We start from the raw sequence: 19,316 nt of genomic DNA, 5'->3' as shown, positions 1-19,316 counted from the left end.
GAAACAAAACCGCTGCTCTTCACCCAGTCCTTGGCACTGGAAGGATCTCAGAGCATCTTCACCAACCATCTTAGTTCTGAAAGTCAGCTTTGAAACCAGCCCTGAGAAGTAGCTAGAAAAAAAATTAAAATTTCTGAGTGTTCAGAGGCTGGGGATCAGGCTCCTGGGGGGGGGGGGGTGTCAAGGAGGGTCTCCTGGGACCTGTGCCGCCTGTTCCCTGTGCTTCTCGCTGTGGACAGGCAGGGTGCCACCTCTCCGAGGCCACCGCACAGGGTCGACCATCTCCCCTGCCGGCCGCCCGCACCCAGGCTGAGGGCCGCCCCAGGGACCTCTCCCCATCTCTCCGCAGGGCATCTTCATTTTCTTCCTGGTCAAATACAAGCCCCTCAAGTACAACAACGTGTACACCTACCCCGCCTGGGGCTACGGCATCGGCTGGCTCATGGCCCTGTCCTCCATGCTCTGCATCCCGGTCTGGGTCTGCATCAAGGTGTGGAAGACAGAGGGGACACTGCCAGAGGTGAGCGGCCCGGGAGGAGGGGTCAGTGAGGGCGGGGCGGCGGAGGAGTGTGACACAGGGCGGGACTGGCTATGCGGGGGAGGGCTGTGCTGGTGAGTGTGAGTGTGGCCCCGGGAGCCTCTGGGTCCCCACTTCCTTATCTGGGCCACAGGCATGATGAGAACGTGCCCTGCACGTATCTTCTGGGGAAGCCCGGCCAGCTCCTCCATGACAGGGGTTGATCAGTACTGCTGTGCTGAGGCCTGGAGATTGAGCTGCTTTCCCTGAGTTTAGCCTCGGTTTTCCCATCTGCAAAGTGGGTCAGCAGCAGTGCCTCACTTACAGAGGTGGTTTGAGGACTCAGTGAGTGCACAGAGGGACAGCACTTGAGCCAGGACTTGGGAGAGAGAGGGGCCAAGTGTCAGCTCTTGGTATTCTGTTGATCCCGTTCATTAAGGACCCCGTTTCCAGGGCGCAGGGAGAGGGTCTGACATCTGGGGGCATCTATCCTGTGCCGTCATCGTGCAGAGCTCTCTCTGTTCTGCATCTTCTCTATCCTCAGAGAAATTCAGGCACTTGCCTAAGATCAGACTGCCAAGAATTAGCAAACCAACCATTTTCAACAATTTTATTGACATATGTTTTCTGTATCATAAAATTCACCCATTTCTGGTATGATTCAATGGCGTATTTTTTGTAGCAGTGTTCTGTGTCGTGCCATCATCACCATAAATCCATTTGCAAACATTTTTATTTATTTACATATATTTTTAGGTATTCATAAGATTCCCAGTGTCTGTTTCCAGTAAGCCCTGTCCCAAGCCCCAGACACCCAGAAATCTCTCTGTATGTGCATCTTTGGGGCACTTCCTGCCAATGGAATCGTGCTGCCCATGGTCTCCTGGTTGTATAGTGAATTTGGACCCTGGCTGTCATAGCCTGGACCCCCTCTCCCTCTTCACTCTCCTTTCCCACCTGCTGGGGGTCAGGAGGTCTGAGTCAGCTTCATGCCCCTTCTGCAAACTGTGTGCTCCGTGCCAGACGCTGCTCTAAGCCGTCAACACTCAGTAGGCTGCCAAATCCTCACAGCTGTCCTGTGAGGTGGAGGTGCTTCCTGTCCCCACGTCACAGGTGAGGAAGCTGAGCACAGAGAGGGGAAGCAAGTTGCCCCAGGGCACACAGCCTTGGAGTGGTGGAGCAGGTGCCCTGAGGCTGTGCCTTCGTGCCCCATACCCCTTGCCTGGTTCCAGCCCCAGTGCAGCACCCCGGGGTTCGGGGCTGAGCTGTGTCTCACAGATGTGCGGCCTGTGTGGCGATGCCCCCCAAGGCGAGTGCCAGCCCAGAGTCAGCTCCAGCCAGCCTTCCTGTCCACCCAGAGAAGAGCCAGCACCCAGCCAGGGGGAGCAAGCCAAGAGGGAAGGTCCCTTTCTCCAGCCTGCTCCTGCCCCCAGAGCAAGGCCAGGTCCTCCACTCCTGCAGGGAATGTAGGGCAAGGGCAGTTGTTGATTCTGACTTGGGACCAGGCGTGTGCAGAGGAGAGCTGCCCTGGAGCCCAAATACCTTGGCCCTGGCTGACCCCTGCCAGCGAGTTCACATCCCTCCATTTCCAGAGGGGCTTCCCAGGTGGCGCTAGTGGTAAAGAACCTGCCTGCCAGTGCAGGAAATGTAAGTGATGCAGGTTCTATTCCTGGGTCGGGAAGATCCCCTGGAAAGGGAAATGGCAACCCATTCCAGTTTTCTTGCCTGGGAGAATCCTATGGACAGAGGAGCTTGGCGGGCTACAAGTCCATAGGGTGTCAAGAGTCAGACATGACTGAAGACACTTAGCACACATGCATGCATTTCCAGAAGTTTCTGCCAGCTGATGAGAAGGATCTGGAAGGAAAGATGGGGGTCAGAGAGTTGCTATGAGGGTGGGTAGTCTATGCTAAGAGCCATGCACAGGTCAACAAATCTGAGGACACCTCAGGAGAATGACACTCGAGGCAGGTGCCACTGTGAACCTCTTTGACAGATGAGAGACTGAGATGCAGGGGGTTAAGTTCTTGCCTCAGTGAAGCGGTGGAACTGGGAGTCCAGCCCGGCTGGACCTGGCTCCAAAGCCTATGCTCCCAGCTCCTGTCCTGTGTCAAGATCCTAGCGCCTTGCCTGGCACCTAGGAGATGCTCCGCATGATGGTATTATGGAGGGAAGAGGGGCATCCTGCCGGTTAATCCCTCTTGGGCAGAATAAGCCCAGCCTATTAGGCATGGCAGAATCTGAACATGAAAACAGACCCTTGATCGTAAGAAACCAGCACCCCAAAGTCCTTCCAGCCTTCCTGGGGAAAGGCCCCAGGAACGACCTCCCAAATCCTGGCCTGACGTCTTCTGGAGGTGCACATGAGGCTGAGGTTGGGGGGGAGGGTGCCAGGCAGGATCAAGAGGCAGGAGCACGTGTCAGGGGTAGAGTGGATGATGGCCACCCTGTCTGCCCAGCACACTGCCGGCCACTCTGCGGGGTTGGGGCCTTAGCGAGAACGTTTCCATCTTCAGACACACACCTCCTGTTCCCTCGACGGGGATGATGGACATGATGATGGCCTTCTATGGGAAACATACCCATTTATGCAGCTGCTAAGTCGCTTCAGTCGTGTCCGACTCTGTGTGACCCCATAGACAGCAGCCCATGAGGCTGCCCCTGGGATTCTCCAGGCAAGAACACTGGAGTGGGTTGCCATTTCCTTCGCCAATGCATGAAAGTGGAAAGTGAAAGTGAAGTCGCTCAGTTGTGTCGGATTCTTAGCGACCCCATGGACTGCGGCCCACCAGGCTCCTCCATCCATGGTATTTTCCAGGCAAGAGTGCTGGAGTGGGGTGCCATTGCCTTCTCTGCCATTTATGTAGAGACCACTGTATAAACGGCCCTGGAGGTGCTGTAGCTCACCCTCACAGCAGAGTCCCCAGGAGGAACAGCTGGCCCATCTCACAGGTGGGACAGCGCAGCTCAGTGATGTTAGGTGACTGGCCCCACACGCAGCGAGGCCAAGCAGGGACTCAGACCCCAGCCTCAGTCTGCCCAGGAAGGAAGGATGAGGCCTGGGTACAGCTCCTGCGTCCTGGTCACCTGCAGCGGGCCAGGTACAGGGCAGTCAACTCCGCTCATCATCTCCTTCGTCACCCAGCGCTGGTACCCTGTGGTCCCCATGTCCCGGGGTGGGGGCAGGAAATAGATCTCCAGGTCGACGCATCGCCCAGGGCAGAACTCCAAGCCTGGCCTGCCGTTTCCATGCCCCCCGGCCCTTCCAAGGTGTCCGCCGTGCAGTTGGGAGGCGCTGAGGCAGGGCCCCCCAGGGACTCCAACAGCCTTCTCAGACAGCTCTTTTCCTCTCCAACCGTGTAGAGATTCCGCAAGTTGATGATCCCCAGCGCCGACCTGAAAATGCGGGGCATGCTTGGGGCAGGCCCACGGACGGTGGCGGTTAATGACTGTGACGCCAAACTCAAGGGCGATGGGACCGTTGCGGCAATTACAGAGAAGGAGACGCACTTCTGAGCGCCCCTGCCACCTCGATGTCCCTCCTCCTGCTCCTCGCCCCCTGCCGTCCACCGCCGTGTGTACAAATGAACACCTGAACCGCGTACTTCACCTAATGGTAGAGGCTTGCTCGTTTCTGTTTTGTTTTTGTTTTGTTTTTTTGCACAGGATTTATTAACAAGTTAATTTTAAGGTGGCCGTGCCCACTCTGGTTTCAAGTCATGCCCCTTCTTCGTCCCATCCCCCCAACTGCTGTGAGAGTAACGATGCGAAGAGATAACCCTATACAGGGACTTCTCATGAGAGGAGGGTGTAACCAGCATTCCCTGGGGTTAGGAAGAAGTCGTACCATAGGACCGGAATTTTTTATCCTCGGGCTATGGGGTGAGCGGGTAGGAGCGACGTCTGCCTCCTCCGTCAGCCTCTGAACCGACCTGTCCGTGCCCTGCATCAGGCCAGTCTGTCTGTCTCCAAGCCACCTGAAGCCCCTCCCTTGCCCATTCTCCCCGGCTTCCCGAGCTGGTGGGTTTGCAGACAGCGAAGCTGTGTCAGAGAAGAAAACGTCCCGGCCTACTCAGGACTCCTGGGCGGCAGGCCCCCCTCTGCCCTGGTCCCACCGAGTGACCTGGGCTCTTCCCAGCCCTCCTGGGTCTCCCCCATGGGGACAGCTGGGTCAGGTGAGCTCTGGGGGTTTCTGCCTGGCCTGGCCGCACCTCTCCCGGGATCCTTTGCATGCCTCCTGGGCGTGCAGACCTGCTGTTGATCTTGGATTCTCCTGAAGACTTTCCACTCGTCACTCCCTTCTTTAAAGCAAGTTTATCCTGGAAACCATGAGGCTTGTGAGAGGTTCCCTCCCGTGGAGACCAGCCTGGTCCTTGGCCCCGCAGACGGCAGGGCTCCTCCGGGCCATCTGCTCGCGCTCTCGGCTCTGCCTCTCCTTCCTCCTCAGCAGGCTGGCTGGAGGTGCCTGGCTGATGGTTCCTGGGCTCCGTTCTCCTTGTGGCTGTCTGTCCTACCACTGCCCCTGCGGGGTCTGCACCATGTGACCCCCCACCAGCCTCCTGGGTCAGAGCTGTGGTTGGGCCTGGAGTTAGGTTTCGTCCTTCGGCCCCTTCTTCATCCCCCGACCTCGTCTCTCCCTCTGGGCATCCCCCTGCCCTCTTCCCTTGCCTGCATTCCTGTGACTGCCCCCGTCCCTGCCCACCATTCCTGCCACCAGCAGAGTCCTGGGATTTTCACAAGGCTTCTCCTCTACCTTTTCCCCAGGAGCCGGCCCGCCTGCCTTTCTGGCCAAGGGCTGAGGAGCCTCAGAGCTCACTGGTGTGGAGCCCTGGGCTCCCATCCCCTCCCTCCCTCAAACAGCTCCAGGGTCTGGGGCAGCAGCTGGCACTGCTCCGGGCCTCCCTGGCTGGTCCCTCTCTTCCTTAATGGGCTTTGATGTCGAGCCTCTGCCTTGGATCCTGAGTTACCTGGGGACAGGCAAGGTGCATCCTTTACCCTTCTACTTTCTGTGCCCAGTCTTATGCGGTGGCAAGGCAAGCCTTCTCCAAATAGAGGATTTAGTTTCCTGGAATAAACCTGCGTGTCTGATTCACCCCAACGCCCAGCTGCTCGGCCCCCAGCGGTCCCCGTCTGAAGCCCGCGTTTGCTAAGAGAGAGGCCAAGCGCCGCCACCACCCAGGCAGGTCGGGGTGTCTGGTTCCAGGGCCCCCCTTTTGCACACACAGCCCGGCATCTCCTTGACCTGTCTGCTCCGGTGGACCCCGGAAATGGATGCAGGAAGATCGGGGCCCTGGCTGAGCCCCTGCCTGTGTCTGCCCTCCTTGGCTCTTCTCACAACAGGCTGGGGCGGGGTCTCCCCACTTCTGCTGCTACCGATTCCCCACCCACCGTGGTCACCGATGCACTGCCCCTCTGCCTCGCTGGGGACGAGCTGCTCGTGTGGCACTCAACACTTCACTCACTTAACGGGACTCGTAGGCCAGGGCGGAGGGAGGGCTTTTGTTCTTCGCTTTTTATAATTTCCTACTAGTATCTGGGTAACTTGGGGCGGGGGGCAGGGAGGGAAACGTGGGGGCAGGCGAAACGTCATCACGGTGACTCTTTTTGATATTCATTAGAAACAATACATCCTTTCTGAGATATTTACAGTATTATTAAAAACTGAAAAAGGTTGTACTGTTTTGCATAATGAACGTTTTTATGGGGTATTCAAAGGGTACACGATTGTCTGCTTACTCATTTTTAAAAATTAAAAGAAATGAACCAACTCTCTGTGGCTCTTCCTGGCGGAGTGGTTGTAACTCATCGGGTGATTCTCCCGGTTCTCTGACTTCTGTGACATTCCTGCAAAACTGTCTGGGTTCCATATTTGGGGGTGGTTGTTTCAACAGAGGGGGTTATCAGTTAGAAACACCCAAGGCTGTTTCAGAAGCCCACACTGCCTTTCATGTGATCACCGTACAATGAATGGCTACTGTCTGCTAAGTGCTTTACAAGAGTTGTCTTTCTAATCCAGCCACAACCCCACTTTGTTTATTCCTGCCCCCAGGTTGGCTGAGAGCTGCAAATTTTGGAAAATGGGGTTGGGTTTGGTGTTCGGTGGGTTCTATCGAGCACTCCACATGTTCCCTGCGTGGACCCAGGACTAGGGGTACTGAGACAAGTGGAAGAGCCCTTTGTCTGGGTGCTTCTGCCCTTCCTAGTCACATGGAACGGTGTCTGTGCCGCTCCAGACTGGGCGTGTAGAGGGAGAAGCTCTTTGCCTTGGCCGGTCTTCTCCAGCCAGTTGAGCTCCGCAGTGTGGCCCTGGGCAAGGCTGCCCACTTGTCTGGGCCTTGGCTTGGCCGTCAGTAGAGTGGTGAAGAAAATATGACCCAGAGAGGAAACATAACTGGCTCAGGGTTCCCCCAGAAGTCCTCTACCCTCCTGTCTCGTACTCAGCTCCTGGCACCCTCTCAGGCTGTGAAAACTCAAGCGAGCTCTTGGCCTGGGCACCTCCTGACCCCGTAGAGAGCCGAGTCAGACTCTGTTGCCAACTCCTGGCCTTCTCTCTCTCACTTTAGAATAAGGTCCACTTCATGAAGGCGACTGGCTGGAGCCACACAGGCGCCGCCCTCAGCGTCAGGCTAGGTGGACTGTCAGAGCCACCCCGCATGAGAGACTGCAGGGCAGAGTGTGCCAGGGACGAGCACTCAGGGAGTGCCAGGGGCAGGAGCAGGACAGTTTATTGAGCACCCACTATGTTCCAGGGGTCACGCCGGCATTACCTTGTCTGAGCCCCACAACAAACCTAACAGGTAAGATTTATTCATCTCGTTGCTTAATACAAGGAACTAATGTTCAGAAACTGTAAATAATCTGCTCCCCCCCCAAAAATGACACCAGGGCCTTCCCTGGTGGTCCAGTGGACTCTGAGCGTCCAAGTCAGGGAATGAGGGTTCAATTCCTGATCTGGGAACTAAGATCCCACATGCTGCACAACTTACAAAAAAAAAAAGACACCAGATACGCCTCGTGGAAAGTGGAGGAGCCGAGTAGGATCGCCGTTTGCCAGGTCTGCACGGGGCCCACACGCCCAAGCACTTAACCAGGGGCTGGGGACTGGAGTTGCATGGTGAGGGATGGAGAGAACTTGCTGGCAGGGAAGCCCATTTGAGATGGGGAACAGCCTGAGCAAAGGCAGCGGCAGGAAGACATCTTTGGGGAAACATGGTGAAGAGCAGAGTCCCTCCCCCACCAGCACTGGTTGGCTCTTAAACCCACTCAGATCCTGTGCAGTGGCCCCTCCCGTGTCTCGGAGTGAGGGGTTTGGGTAACGCCGGCATCAGTGCAGGTCCTCACACAGAGCATGTGCTTCCAGGAGCGGGGGCTTCTGCGAGCAAGTGCTCAGCTAGCCTGAGAAGGGGGCGCTTGGGACAGGCAGTGAGCAGGCAGTGAAGACCTCCTGGTGCTGGACACCATGCTGGCCCTCCCGTAGGTATTGCCTTCCCTCAATCCCCTTGTAGGTTGGCACAGTGGTCACGTTCCACCAACGAGCACACAGGCTCTGGGAAGTCAGGTTGGCTGCCTGGGTCTTAGCACTGGATGCCGGCTGAGCAACAGCCCCGGGGTGCCTGGCTGCAAGGCCCACGCGCTTCCCACGCTCCCCCTTTGGAGAGCGCTGAGTGCCTCACTGGCACTGACGGGTCACTCAGGCCCATCAAGGATGAGTGATGGCGGGAGGCCCATTGGGGCAAGTCCGAGGGTCTTCAGGAGCCTTGAAACCCCTTTGCTGGTACTTGGCACCTCTGGAAGTCTCCAGAGTTTCCCAGGAATGATATCCTGCCACTGGGTTCACTGAGATGGACAAGAGGGATGTTTGAAGGGACCACTGGGATCCCTGGGCACCTAAGAGTGAGGTTGGGGGTCTTTAGGGATGCAGCAGAGCTATGTGAAGCCATGAGTGAGTGATGGAGCCCTTTGGGAGTTCGAAGGGGTTCAGAGTACTGGAGGGGACCCGTACTCCTGTGTATAGGGGATTACTGGGGGAAGTGGAGGAGCACTGAAGAGCAAGTCAGAGTTACTGAGGTCATCAGGAGCTACGGGCTTCCCAGGTGGCACTAGTGGCACAGAACCTGCTTGCCAGTGCAGGAGATGTAAGAGACATGGGTTCGATCCCTGGGTCAGTAAGATCCCCTGGAGGAGGACATGGCAACCCACTCCAGTATTCTTGCCTGGAGAATGCCATGGGCAGAGGAGCCTGGCCGGCTACAGTCCATGGGGTCACAAAGAGTCGGACATGACTGAAGCGACTTAGCACGCATGCATCAGGAGCTATAAAAATATCTTGGTCATTACTGGGGGACTTTGGAGCCATCTAGCATTCTAGGGGGACTCTTGGGGTCGCAGTGTGGAAAGCGTGCTTTTGAAGAGCACCCTGCAGGGTGCAGCCTTGAAGAAGGGGAGGAGGGATGCTCGGAAGTGCTTTCAGGAGTTGGGTGGGGAAACTGAGCCTGATGTGAATGTGAACAAAGGTGGGCCTGCCCGCCTGGCAGTGATGGGGAAGCCAGCCAGACTGCAGACCACTTAAGGTGGTGGGCAAGGTGGGTCTGGGCAAAGGACTCAGCAGGCAACTTTGACCTTGAGAGAGTGCACCAAGCTTGGCTCTCCCAGAGAAACCACCACCCCCCGCCGCCCCCACCAGTGTGTCAGACCAGTTCTAGACAACACTCGATTTTTCTTGTTGTCCCGTGGATTTTCTCTGCCTTCCTTTTGAGTATCTTCCCCAAGTGAGCCGTTTCTAGAACGGAAAGTCTCTCTTAGCCTGGTCTGGACAGAAGCTTGGGCCCCATTTAGCCGGGTGACTAAGGAGAAGCCTGAAAGAGGGTCTGGGCGTTATCTGTGGGTGACTGTGAGGGGAAGCAGGTATTTTCCATCAGCCTCAGAACTACCCTGCGACTGCGGTTCATACCCACTTTACAGATGTGAAAACTCAAAGTCCAAACTCAAGAGAAATGAGTAGAGGAGCTTGGCTGACATCACACAGACTGAGCTGGAATTCAAAGCCAGGTTTACAAAACCCAGAGCCCCTGTTTCTTCTATATATCAGGCAACTGTTGGGTGACCCAGGGCTCCAACGCAGGAGAATGAGCTAGGGGGCTTCCCCTACCGCTCCATCACTGCCCTCCCACCCAGAGTCCTGGGCTCAGATGGGCTCTGGTGGCAGAATCAGCCACCAGGTGGTGCTGTTGCTAAACCCAAGCCCCCTCCCTGTGGTCCAGGCCGTGACCAGTGAGGTCAGGACCGGAGCAGAGACTAGAATCGAGACAATCCTGAGGCTCCACCCTGGGTGCCCGGATGAGGGACAAAGAGGCTGCCCATGACAGAACAGTCACCCTTCTTATCCCAGCCCATTCAGAGCTCCTGTTTGCAGCCGGACACACCTGCCTTCAATTCTCAACAGCCCTGGGTGTGTGGCCTTAGGCAAATGACCTCACCTTTCTGACTTCAGTTTCCTCATCTGTGCAACTGGACAGATGGACAGAATCAGCCCCTCTGGCAGGGATGTTGAGAGTGTGTGTCTGGCACATGAAAAGAATGTGCTTCTTGTTATGTGTAGCTCTGCTCAGCATGCTGGTATCAGGAGACCTGGATCCTGGCTCTGAACTCACGCCATGCCTCGGACAGTCATTTAGCCTCCCTGGGCCTCAGTCTCTTCATCTGTGAAATGGAACTAATAACAGGAACTCGCTCTTTTGGTTATTCTAGAGATTAAATGAGATAGTGGCTATATGGTGTTTGTTTTATAGAGCTTCAGACAAACAGGAAAGGTATTAAAGATATAATAGGGGTTGTGGTGAAGTGAATATGCAAATGATGATAAAATCTGAGGAGTGCAAGGCAGCTTCTCAGGCGCTGATGTGGCACGTGAGACAGACTGGGTTTGCTCTGACCATGTACCAGCAATTACACAGGCCCCGACACCAGTTACCTGCCCTGGTACCTGTCCCACCTCCCTGCGGTCCCCACCTTGCTCCATCTGCCCCGGGGTCCTGCCCCAAACCCATTTGGACACGAAGACATAGCACAGAAATGAGAAGGCCAAATCCTGAAATGTAGATGATTATCTCTGGGTGATAAAGTTTGGGCTGATTTTAATTTTCTTCTTTCTATACCATCTAATTTTTCCCTTAACAAAGAACATCTATTGCTTTTATCTTCCAAAAAATAAAATCAATAAAGCTATTTTTAAAAATCCTCCCCTCACCACTGGGACATTGGTTACAAATGCAGGCCCACAGGGAATGGAAAATGATTCCCATGTGGTTGGAAGAAATGATGACAGGAAGAAGGGGGGGGGTTGCCACTGCACACGGTCCTCAACCTCAGCTCCAGCCTCTGCTGGGGCCTCTGGGCACCCTGTGAGCTGAACCTCAGGAAGGGGGAGAAGCAAAGGGGGCAGGACCCCTCCTCCAGGCCACATAATCCTCCAAACATTTATGGACATGCCGGCGGCTTCATGCCTGTCGCAGGGAACTTGTCACAGCAAACTTGTCATAGCTCTTGGAAGGGAGAAGGAAACACACGAGCAAGGAAGCCACGCTTTGTTGAGGACTGCCTGTGTGCTAAGTGCTGCCGCCCTCGTATCTCAACGGACCTACCCTCCCCACACACACACCCACTGAGGGAGCTGAGGTTATCAGCCCAATTTACAGATGAAGAAACTAAGGTCTTTGCTTAGATTTTTTTACTGCTTTCTGAATAGCTGCTCCTGGGTGCCCATAGGGACATTTCAGACTCAGATTTCCCAGGTGAATTCATCTCCTCCAACACCCACACCCACCAGTCCATTCCTCCCTATCTCAACAAATGACACCGCCCTCTAACCACTTCCTTCACTCAGCAAATATTGATTGAGGACCCACAGTGACTTTGCCCTCATGATGCTTACATTCTAATGGGAGGACCAGACAGTGATTTTTTTAAATTGAAGTCTAGGTGATTTATGTTTCAAGTGTATGGCAAAATGATTCGGTTATGTGTGTGTGTGTGTGTGTGTATGCTTTTTCAGATTCTTTTCCATTGTAGGTTATTACAAGATGACAATAAATATTTTGAAGAGTAAAAATAGATAGTATATAAGATGATAAATGATAGGGCTAGAAATAAAATAGGGAGGAAGTATCAGGAGGGCCCAGGAGTGTGGAGTGGTGTTGGAATTTTAAATAAGATGATCAGGGCAAGGGAAAGTAGAAAGGAGAAGGGAGTCTGGCGTGTCTGGAGCCTGTCTAGGGCCTGTCTGGGGAAGAGTGTTCTGGGGCTGAGGAAACAGCATGTGCAAAGGCCCTGGGATGAGTGCTTATCTGCACTGTTTCCAGAGTGAGGAGGCAGCCAGCATGGCTGAAGCGTGGGGAGCAAGGGGACCGTGTAGAAAGGAAGTGAGAGGTGGTGGGCAGGTCACCAGCTGGGAGGCTGGGACAGATGTGAGCCAACTGGGCAGAAGAGGGACATAACCTGACTTCTGTTTCAGTAAGACCATCTGGCTGCTGTCGGGGGGATTGGGTGGGAGTGGGGAGATCAGTGAGGAGTGTCATGTAGGCAAGAGGTAAGGAGACAGAGAAGGGTGGATGTGATCAGATTGTGGCCATATATTGAAGGTAGGATTTCCTGGGATTGTGAGGGGAGTCAGGGATGCCTGGGGTGTGGAGCCAGTGGGTCAAGTGAGACTCTCTCCTCACTCCCCACATTCCACCAGTCAGCTGGTCTCCTCAGAACTTGCTCCTGGAAACCTCTCAGATCCACTCACTTCCTCCGCTCCAGCCACTTCCCTGGACCATCTGCCCTCCCCTGGCCGCTGCTGTGGCCTCTTGCCTGGTCCGCACCCTGCCTCTCTGCTGTGTTCCCCCATTGAGATCCTGCCCATCAGCCCTGTTAGAGCCCCTGACTGACCGCTGGCTGTCAGGGAGGTTTCCTTCTGCCTGGGAGTTACTCCCCAAAATGGGAAATCAGGGGGCATCAGTCCTGACAGAGAGAGGGAATGATGCTGGGCCACCAAAACCCCAAAAGTTCTCCAGCCAGCCATACCCGACCACCAGGCCGGTTCCACAACCAAGCATCACTCAGAGGGGCAGCCCCAGATTGGCAGGGAAAGCTTCATGGTGGCTGTGGCGCTGGCTGGGCCCTTGGAGAAACCCAGAGCTTACTGATTTCAAGAGGCTCTGGCATCTCACAGACACGGGTTTGAGCGCTGGCTCTACCACTTCCCAGTCGGAACCCACCCCAGACTTTGCCAGGGCTACCAGGACTACTCGGAGACTGACCACGGGCTGTTTGAGGACCCCCATGGGCCGTTTAACTTTCGGTGCGAAAGAAGGGATCCCAAAGTGCAGGTCTTGGAGGTGCAGGACCTGGACCGTGAGGAGAGGCGCCTGGGCAACAGCGCCAACTGAGGCGGGCGGGGCCGGTGGGCAGGTGGGCGGGGCCGGCGGGCAGGTGGGCGGGGCCGGCGGGCAGGTGGGCGGGCCTCAGAGGCGTTTCTCTTTCAGTGGCTCCTCAACTTCCCAGGTGGCTCTGCCTTATAGAATCAGCCTGCGATGTGGGAGATGCGGGTTCGATCCCTAGGTCGGGAAGATCCTCTGGAGTAGGAAATGGCAACCCACTCCAGTATTCTTGCCTGGAGAATTCCATGGACAGAAGAGACTGAAGGGCTGCAGTCCATGGGGTCACAAAGAGTTGGACACGAGGGAGCACCCACACTGGCTTGCTCTACCACGTACATCATCTGGATGACCTTGAGCAAGTCTCTCTATCTCTCTGAGCCTCAGTTTGCCTCATCTGCAGACTGGAACCAGTTATCCGCAGGCTTTGACATATTTTCAAGGCCTGAGAGTCCCATCAGGGTGTTGGCTTAACTCAGGATAAGGTCTCCTAGGGTCAGAAGGTCCCCTATAAAAGGAAGAGCCTCAAGGTCTGTCGTCGGATAGACTGGATTTCCATCCCAGCTCAGCCACTTACCAGCCGGGTGACCCACGATGAAACCCGCCCACCTCACTGAGCCTCCACCACCCACCCCGCCTCTTGTAAAATAGAGCCCTGTCCCTGCACGCTAAGTCGTTTCAGTCCTGTCTGACTCTTTTCGACCCCATGGACTGTAGCCCGCCAGCCTCCTCTGTCCATGGGATTCTCCAGGCAAGAATACTGGAGTGGGTTGCCATGCCCTCCTCTAGAGGATCTTCCAGACCCTGGGATCGAACTCGTGTCTCTTATGTCTTCTGCATTGATAGGCGGTTTCTTTACCACTAGCACCACCTGTGAAGCCCAAAATGGAGCCCACTGGTCACCAAAAAAGCAGCCCTCTGTGCACCCAGTACATAGTAGGGGCCCAGCCAAAGTGCTGGAGAGTTTGGACTTCACCCCGGAGGCAGCTGGACCCACTGCCTGAACGCCCCCCTTCCTGGGCGGGGGCAGCTGCAGCCCCCGATGGGGTGTTTTTTATCTCCAAGCCGCAGTGGGCTCCGCAGAGCTCGGCAAAGTCCCTGCGCGCGGACAAAGAGCTGTTGTTCCCGCAGATCTAAAATTGCCTCCCTCTTGATTGCCGCTATACAAACCCAGGCGGCTGCTCGCTTCCCCCATCCAGTTGGGTCTATTTCAAGAACACGCTGATTAGCGCTGATTGCGCCTTGATGATGGCGAGCGCATCGCCCAGCCCCCTCCTCAGGCTCCCCGGGGCGTCCGTGCTCCCGCTCCGGGGACCGTGGCCCTGCCACCCACCAGCACCCAGAGACCCTGGGCCCGCGAGGGGGTGCAGCACAGCCGGGCTGGGCTCCTCATTCTGCCTCCACCGCCGGTGGCACATGGGGAGGTCACGTCCCCCACCCCCCGCCTCCCCACGCCGGCCTCTATTTCCTCCGCTGCAAAATTCTGTTCTCAAGGAGGCAAGGAACAAAATAGTGCCTAGGGAAGGGTGGTTTTCACAGTGGGCTTCCAGATACTGTGGTCATGATTGGTCATGAGCCGAAGGAGCATAGTTTTAACCTTCCCTCTCTCTTGCACACATACAAACTCACAGAGATTTCTCTGCTCCTACCAGTACTTGGTGCAGTACTGGCAGGATACTGGGATGAACTTTAATAATCATTGTTTCCCTTTACTGAGCACATTGCCATGTACCTGGGACACCTTACCTTGAGCAAACACCACGGTCATCTTTGGCACCTATTTCGTGTCTGCTTGCTGGTGAGGCTCCTGAGGCTCCCAGAGGTGATATCGCTTACCCACCACAGCCCGGCCAGGGCATGGTGAAGTCTGGATTTGAACCAAGGTCATTGCAAGGGCAAAGTCTATGCTTCCCAGCACGCCAGAGCCTGCTCAGGGCTCTTGGCCAGAGTTAAGGGAAACCATGAATTAGAATAATAGAGCAGAGGTCTAATGCCGGTTATTTCTACTATACTAGTCCTGTGTGTGATCATGGAAAAGTTTTTTGTTTTTTTTTCCCCCCGCTCCATAAATATGTTTCTTCCTCCTTAAAATTGGGAGTCGGCTCAAGGTATCCCAGGTTCTAGCCATTGCCCATGATGGATGGACTGATTCCTGGAATAATCTGAAAGTCCCTTTGAAAAATGTAGATTCTGCATCCCAGCCTTAGAGATCTGAAATCAATAGGCCTGGATGGGCCCAGGAGTCAGTGTTTTAAGACATTCTCCAGATGTGGGTCAGTGGTTCTGTCTGACAACAGTCAATTCTGCCCGGAGACCCCAGACCCCCGCCCCAGCCCCATCTATCCACACGACCTATCTGCTCTACTCTCAAATGGGCCTCCAGTCCACCTGGGCTCTTCACACGTCACACTCCCCGCCGCCAGCCCAAGCCCCCATGCAGAGTGGAGTGCAAGAAGCTTGTGAGTATTCACTGGGAAGGAGGTCATGGAAGGGATGTCTGCTTTGGCTCTGAACCCTAGATCCTTCTCCCTACCTCAGAGAGCCTGTGGGCCTCTAGGACAAAGGAGCTCTGCCTGCCCTCCTGGGATACAGGGAGTGCGGAGGCAGTAGAGACCTGGCCCTGGCTCCCAGGCAGCCTAAGCAAAGGCCTGTTGGCAGCAACAAGGCTTCAGAGCTCTGGCAAAAGGGACTGGAGTTCCCCTCGATGCCTGCCCTGGCCCCTGGGTCCTGGGCAGCCCTGGGAGTGGATCACTGCTGACTCTTTTGTTGATGGCCCTTTCCTGCCCCCAGAAGTTTCTAAGGAGAACGCACATCAATTCACCCCTCCCCTCTCTGCTATCCTAAGGCCCCTTCTCTCCAGCATCCCTCAGCTCCTCCCCTACCCGCCTTTCTCTTCTCTTCAGCATCTCTGCTCCCTGCCCACTCCCCGTCTTTTTACACCCATCTTTGTCTGAAGACCTCATCCCTAATTATCTCCCTCTCTACAGATCCCCACCTAATGACCCCGCTCCCATCTCTTCACAAGGCAAGGGACCTCTGTCCATCCTGCCCAGGGTCCCGGGCTGGGTGGCAAGGATCAGACCAGGCCAGACCAGGATGGACCCCTATGTCACCATCCTGAGGAGGGAGATGCAAGCCCTAAGTCCTCCCCTGATGTTCTGAGCACGTGCCTGACACACAGTGGTTCTCGGGAACTGCAATAAGGGGCTCAAGACCAACCTTGGCCCCAGACTTGATCTCTGGGCAGGGAAATGAACGTGTGAGCCACTCAGTTTCTACATGAGCCCTCAGAGGGGAGCAGACGGTCTGGAGGGTTAAGATTTTCCAAGGCACCTTCACACCCATTATCTTTGTAACCCTTCCCATCCCTCAGCCAGGTTGGGTGAGTCACCTCAGTGCTCTACATAAAGACACTCATCTCAGGAAGGTGAAGCCATGAGCCCCTGGTCTCCAGCAGGTCAAGTCCACAACAGCTATATGGCCCCTAGAGACCTGGGTCCTAGGCCCCAGCTCTGGGGACCCTCACGGGGATGGTTCCGGGTCTCCAGGGCCCATGCTTGAGACGTGGGAGATAGGCAGAATGTTTGCCCAGATCTGGGATTCTACAAACCCCTCCAAGCCTCCCACCCCCTGTTGCTAGGCAACAGCTGCTCAAGGCTGAAGGTAAAGGCAGAGGTTGAGTCGAGGGAGGCCAAGCAGCTGGCTCCATCCTTCACAAAGGGGCTGGTGGAAGGCGTTCCCAGGCCAGGCCTAGCGAGAACCTGAGCCTCAGAGGTGTGCAGGGACTTACCCAAGGCCACTGGGGCTGAGGGTTAACTCATTCTAGCACCAAAACATCAGAGCTGGCAGGACCCTTAGAAATCGGCTCTAAGAAGACGTGTGCTACAACCCACAGTTCCTGAGCTAGGGCAGACATTGCTAGTGGATGACTGACCTCCTTCCCACCGAGCCCAGCCTGAGCTCAGAATCCTCAACACGGTGGTCAGGCAGTTCTAATACCGGACCAGAGTCGGCATGAAAGATAATCCTGTTTATTCTCTCTTATCTGTTGTGACCTCATTTACAGATGGATAAACTGAGGCCCAGAGAAATGTGGCAGAATGAAGTATGCATGGGACCTAGGACTCAGAGGCTCAGGTCTTAGCCATGTGCTGTCCTCTTGCTGGGTGACGGTGAGCAAGCCCCTCCACCTCTCTGGACCTCAAGCTGTCTGCTGTAGAATGGGTTTGATGACAGCAAGCCTGTGAAAAGAAAGCCAGGGATTGGGTGCAAGCACTCCCCATGCACCAAGCCCAGAGGAGGTCTCTGAGGACATTTTACCCCTTCTCCCCTTCCTTGTTTGCCTCCCCCCAGGCACACCTCCACCTTCCAGCTCTGCTGGCCACTCCCTTCCTGGGGCAGATGTTGGGCCGGCCAGCGAGGTTAAGTGTGAGGCTGAGGGGGGGACCTGAGCTGAGCACGTGGGGCTTGGTGAAACTGGAGAGGGAAGGAGATGAGGGAGCTGGGGGATGGGTATCAGCTGGGGAGGGGTGACCACTGCTGATCCTCTTGAGCAGCTGGCTGGCTGCTCAGGGGGAGTCAACAGCCTCCCTCCGTCGACTTCTTTTTCTTGCCCGACTCCAGACTCAGACCCCACCCCGCTCTGCCTCTTAGTGGCTGTTGGGGATAAGCTGGCTTGGGCTCCCCCTTCACACTCACACGCCAACTCATTAGAAAAGACCCTGATGCTGGGAAAGATTGAAGGCAGGAGGAGAAGGGGAAGACAGAGGACAAGATGGTTGGATGGCATCACTGACTCAATGGACATATGAGTTTGAGCAAGCTCCAGGAGTTGGTGAAGGACAGGGAAGCCTGGTGTGCTGCAGTCCATGGGGTTGCAAAGAGCGGACACGACTGAACAACAACAACAGGCGGAAGAGAAGGGAGAGAGTCGACCTGCCCGGTGCTGTGGTACGTGGGTCCAGCTTGTCCACCCTTTGCTGGGCACAGGCCCTCTGCCGGGGCAGGAAGGACATCGTGACATAGTCTGCCCTGCAGACCAGGTGCTGAGCGTTGAGAGAGGCGTTAGCAGACAGTCAGGTTGGAGGGACCTTCCTGGGAAGATCTTCTAAACTGGAGGGTGGACTTGAAATGAGAAGTTCTAGGGGAAATGTGCCCGCATGTGCACCTGTACACACATACACACACACATACAGACATCACACACACCACACACCACATCACACACACCACACACCACATCACACACCACACACCACATCACACACCACACACCACACACCACATAACATACACATCACACACCACACACCACATCACACACACACCACACACCACATCACATACCACATCACACACCACATCACACACACACCACACACCCCACACACCACATCACACACACACCACACACCCCACACACCACATCACACACACACCACACACCACATCACATACCACATCACACACCACATCACACACACACCACACACCCCACACACCACATCACACACACATCACACACACCACATCACACACACATCACACACACCACACACCACATAACATACACATCACACGCCACACACCACATGACACACACACCACACACATCACAAACACACATCACACACCACATCATACATCATACACACATACCACATCACACACACATTACACACCACATCACACACCACACACCACATCACACCACACATCACACACCACATCACACACACATCACACACCACACACATCACACACACATCACACACACCACACACCACATCACACACACATCACATACCACACACCATATCACACACACCACATCACACACACACATCACACACCACACACCACATCATACACACACTCACACACCACATCACATCACACAGACCACATCACACACACACACATCACAGACACACACTACATCACACATACACACACCACACCACACGCACACACAGCACAGCACAAACCACACAGACACACACACACACACCAGCTCCCACACACATGCACACACACATAAACACCCTGCACCACACATGCTGACTTTTCCTGCGAGCTGTTTGGCTTTTCTCCCCCTAAGATGTTTCCATCATCTTCTTGGTCTTCTCATCTCAGATACGATCATTCTGACCCGGCTGAGGAACACAGGGGCCCCCACATGGGCCAGCGCCACCAGGGCCTCCAGTGGAGCTGAGGCTGGCCACGCAGGCCCTGTGGATGCGAGGTGGCTGAGAGCAGCGAGCAAACACAGGGAGCAGGCAGTGGGCCCCCGTGGTCAGCCCTGCTGGGACTCAGGGCTTGGTCCGCCAGCAGGGACGGGCTGAAGGCCTTACTGGGGGTGGGGGCTCCCCTGACCCCAGCCT

General features: G+C 55.4%; 1 protein-coding gene across 1 annotated transcript in view; it reads left to right on the top strand.

Moving 5' to 3' along the window:
* The window catches only part of SLC6A11 (solute carrier family 6 member 11), a 125,362-nt gene extending 119,077 nt beyond the window's left edge, over nucleotides 1-6,285 (top strand). Inside the window, exons 13-14 of the mRNA XM_027523938.1 lie at nucleotides 350-520; nucleotides 3,881-6,285. Coding sequence (XP_027379739.1) covers nucleotides 350-520; nucleotides 3,881-4,033 — 324 coding nt within the window. The 3' untranslated portion in view covers nucleotides 4,034-6,285. The remainder of the gene's footprint in view (nucleotides 1-349; nucleotides 521-3,880) is intronic.
* Nucleotides 6,286-19,316: the final 13,031 nt, after the last annotated feature.

The sequence above is a fragment of the Bos indicus x Bos taurus genome, chromosome 22, assembly GCF_003369695.1.
Source record: "Bos indicus x Bos taurus breed Angus x Brahman F1 hybrid chromosome 22, Bos_hybrid_MaternalHap_v2.0, whole genome shotgun sequence".
Lineage (NCBI taxonomy): Eukaryota > Metazoa > Chordata > Mammalia > Artiodactyla > Bovidae > Bos > Bos indicus x Bos taurus.
The sequence above is the reverse complement of the archived record's forward strand: the minus strand, read 5'-3'. Positions and strand labels throughout refer to the sequence as shown.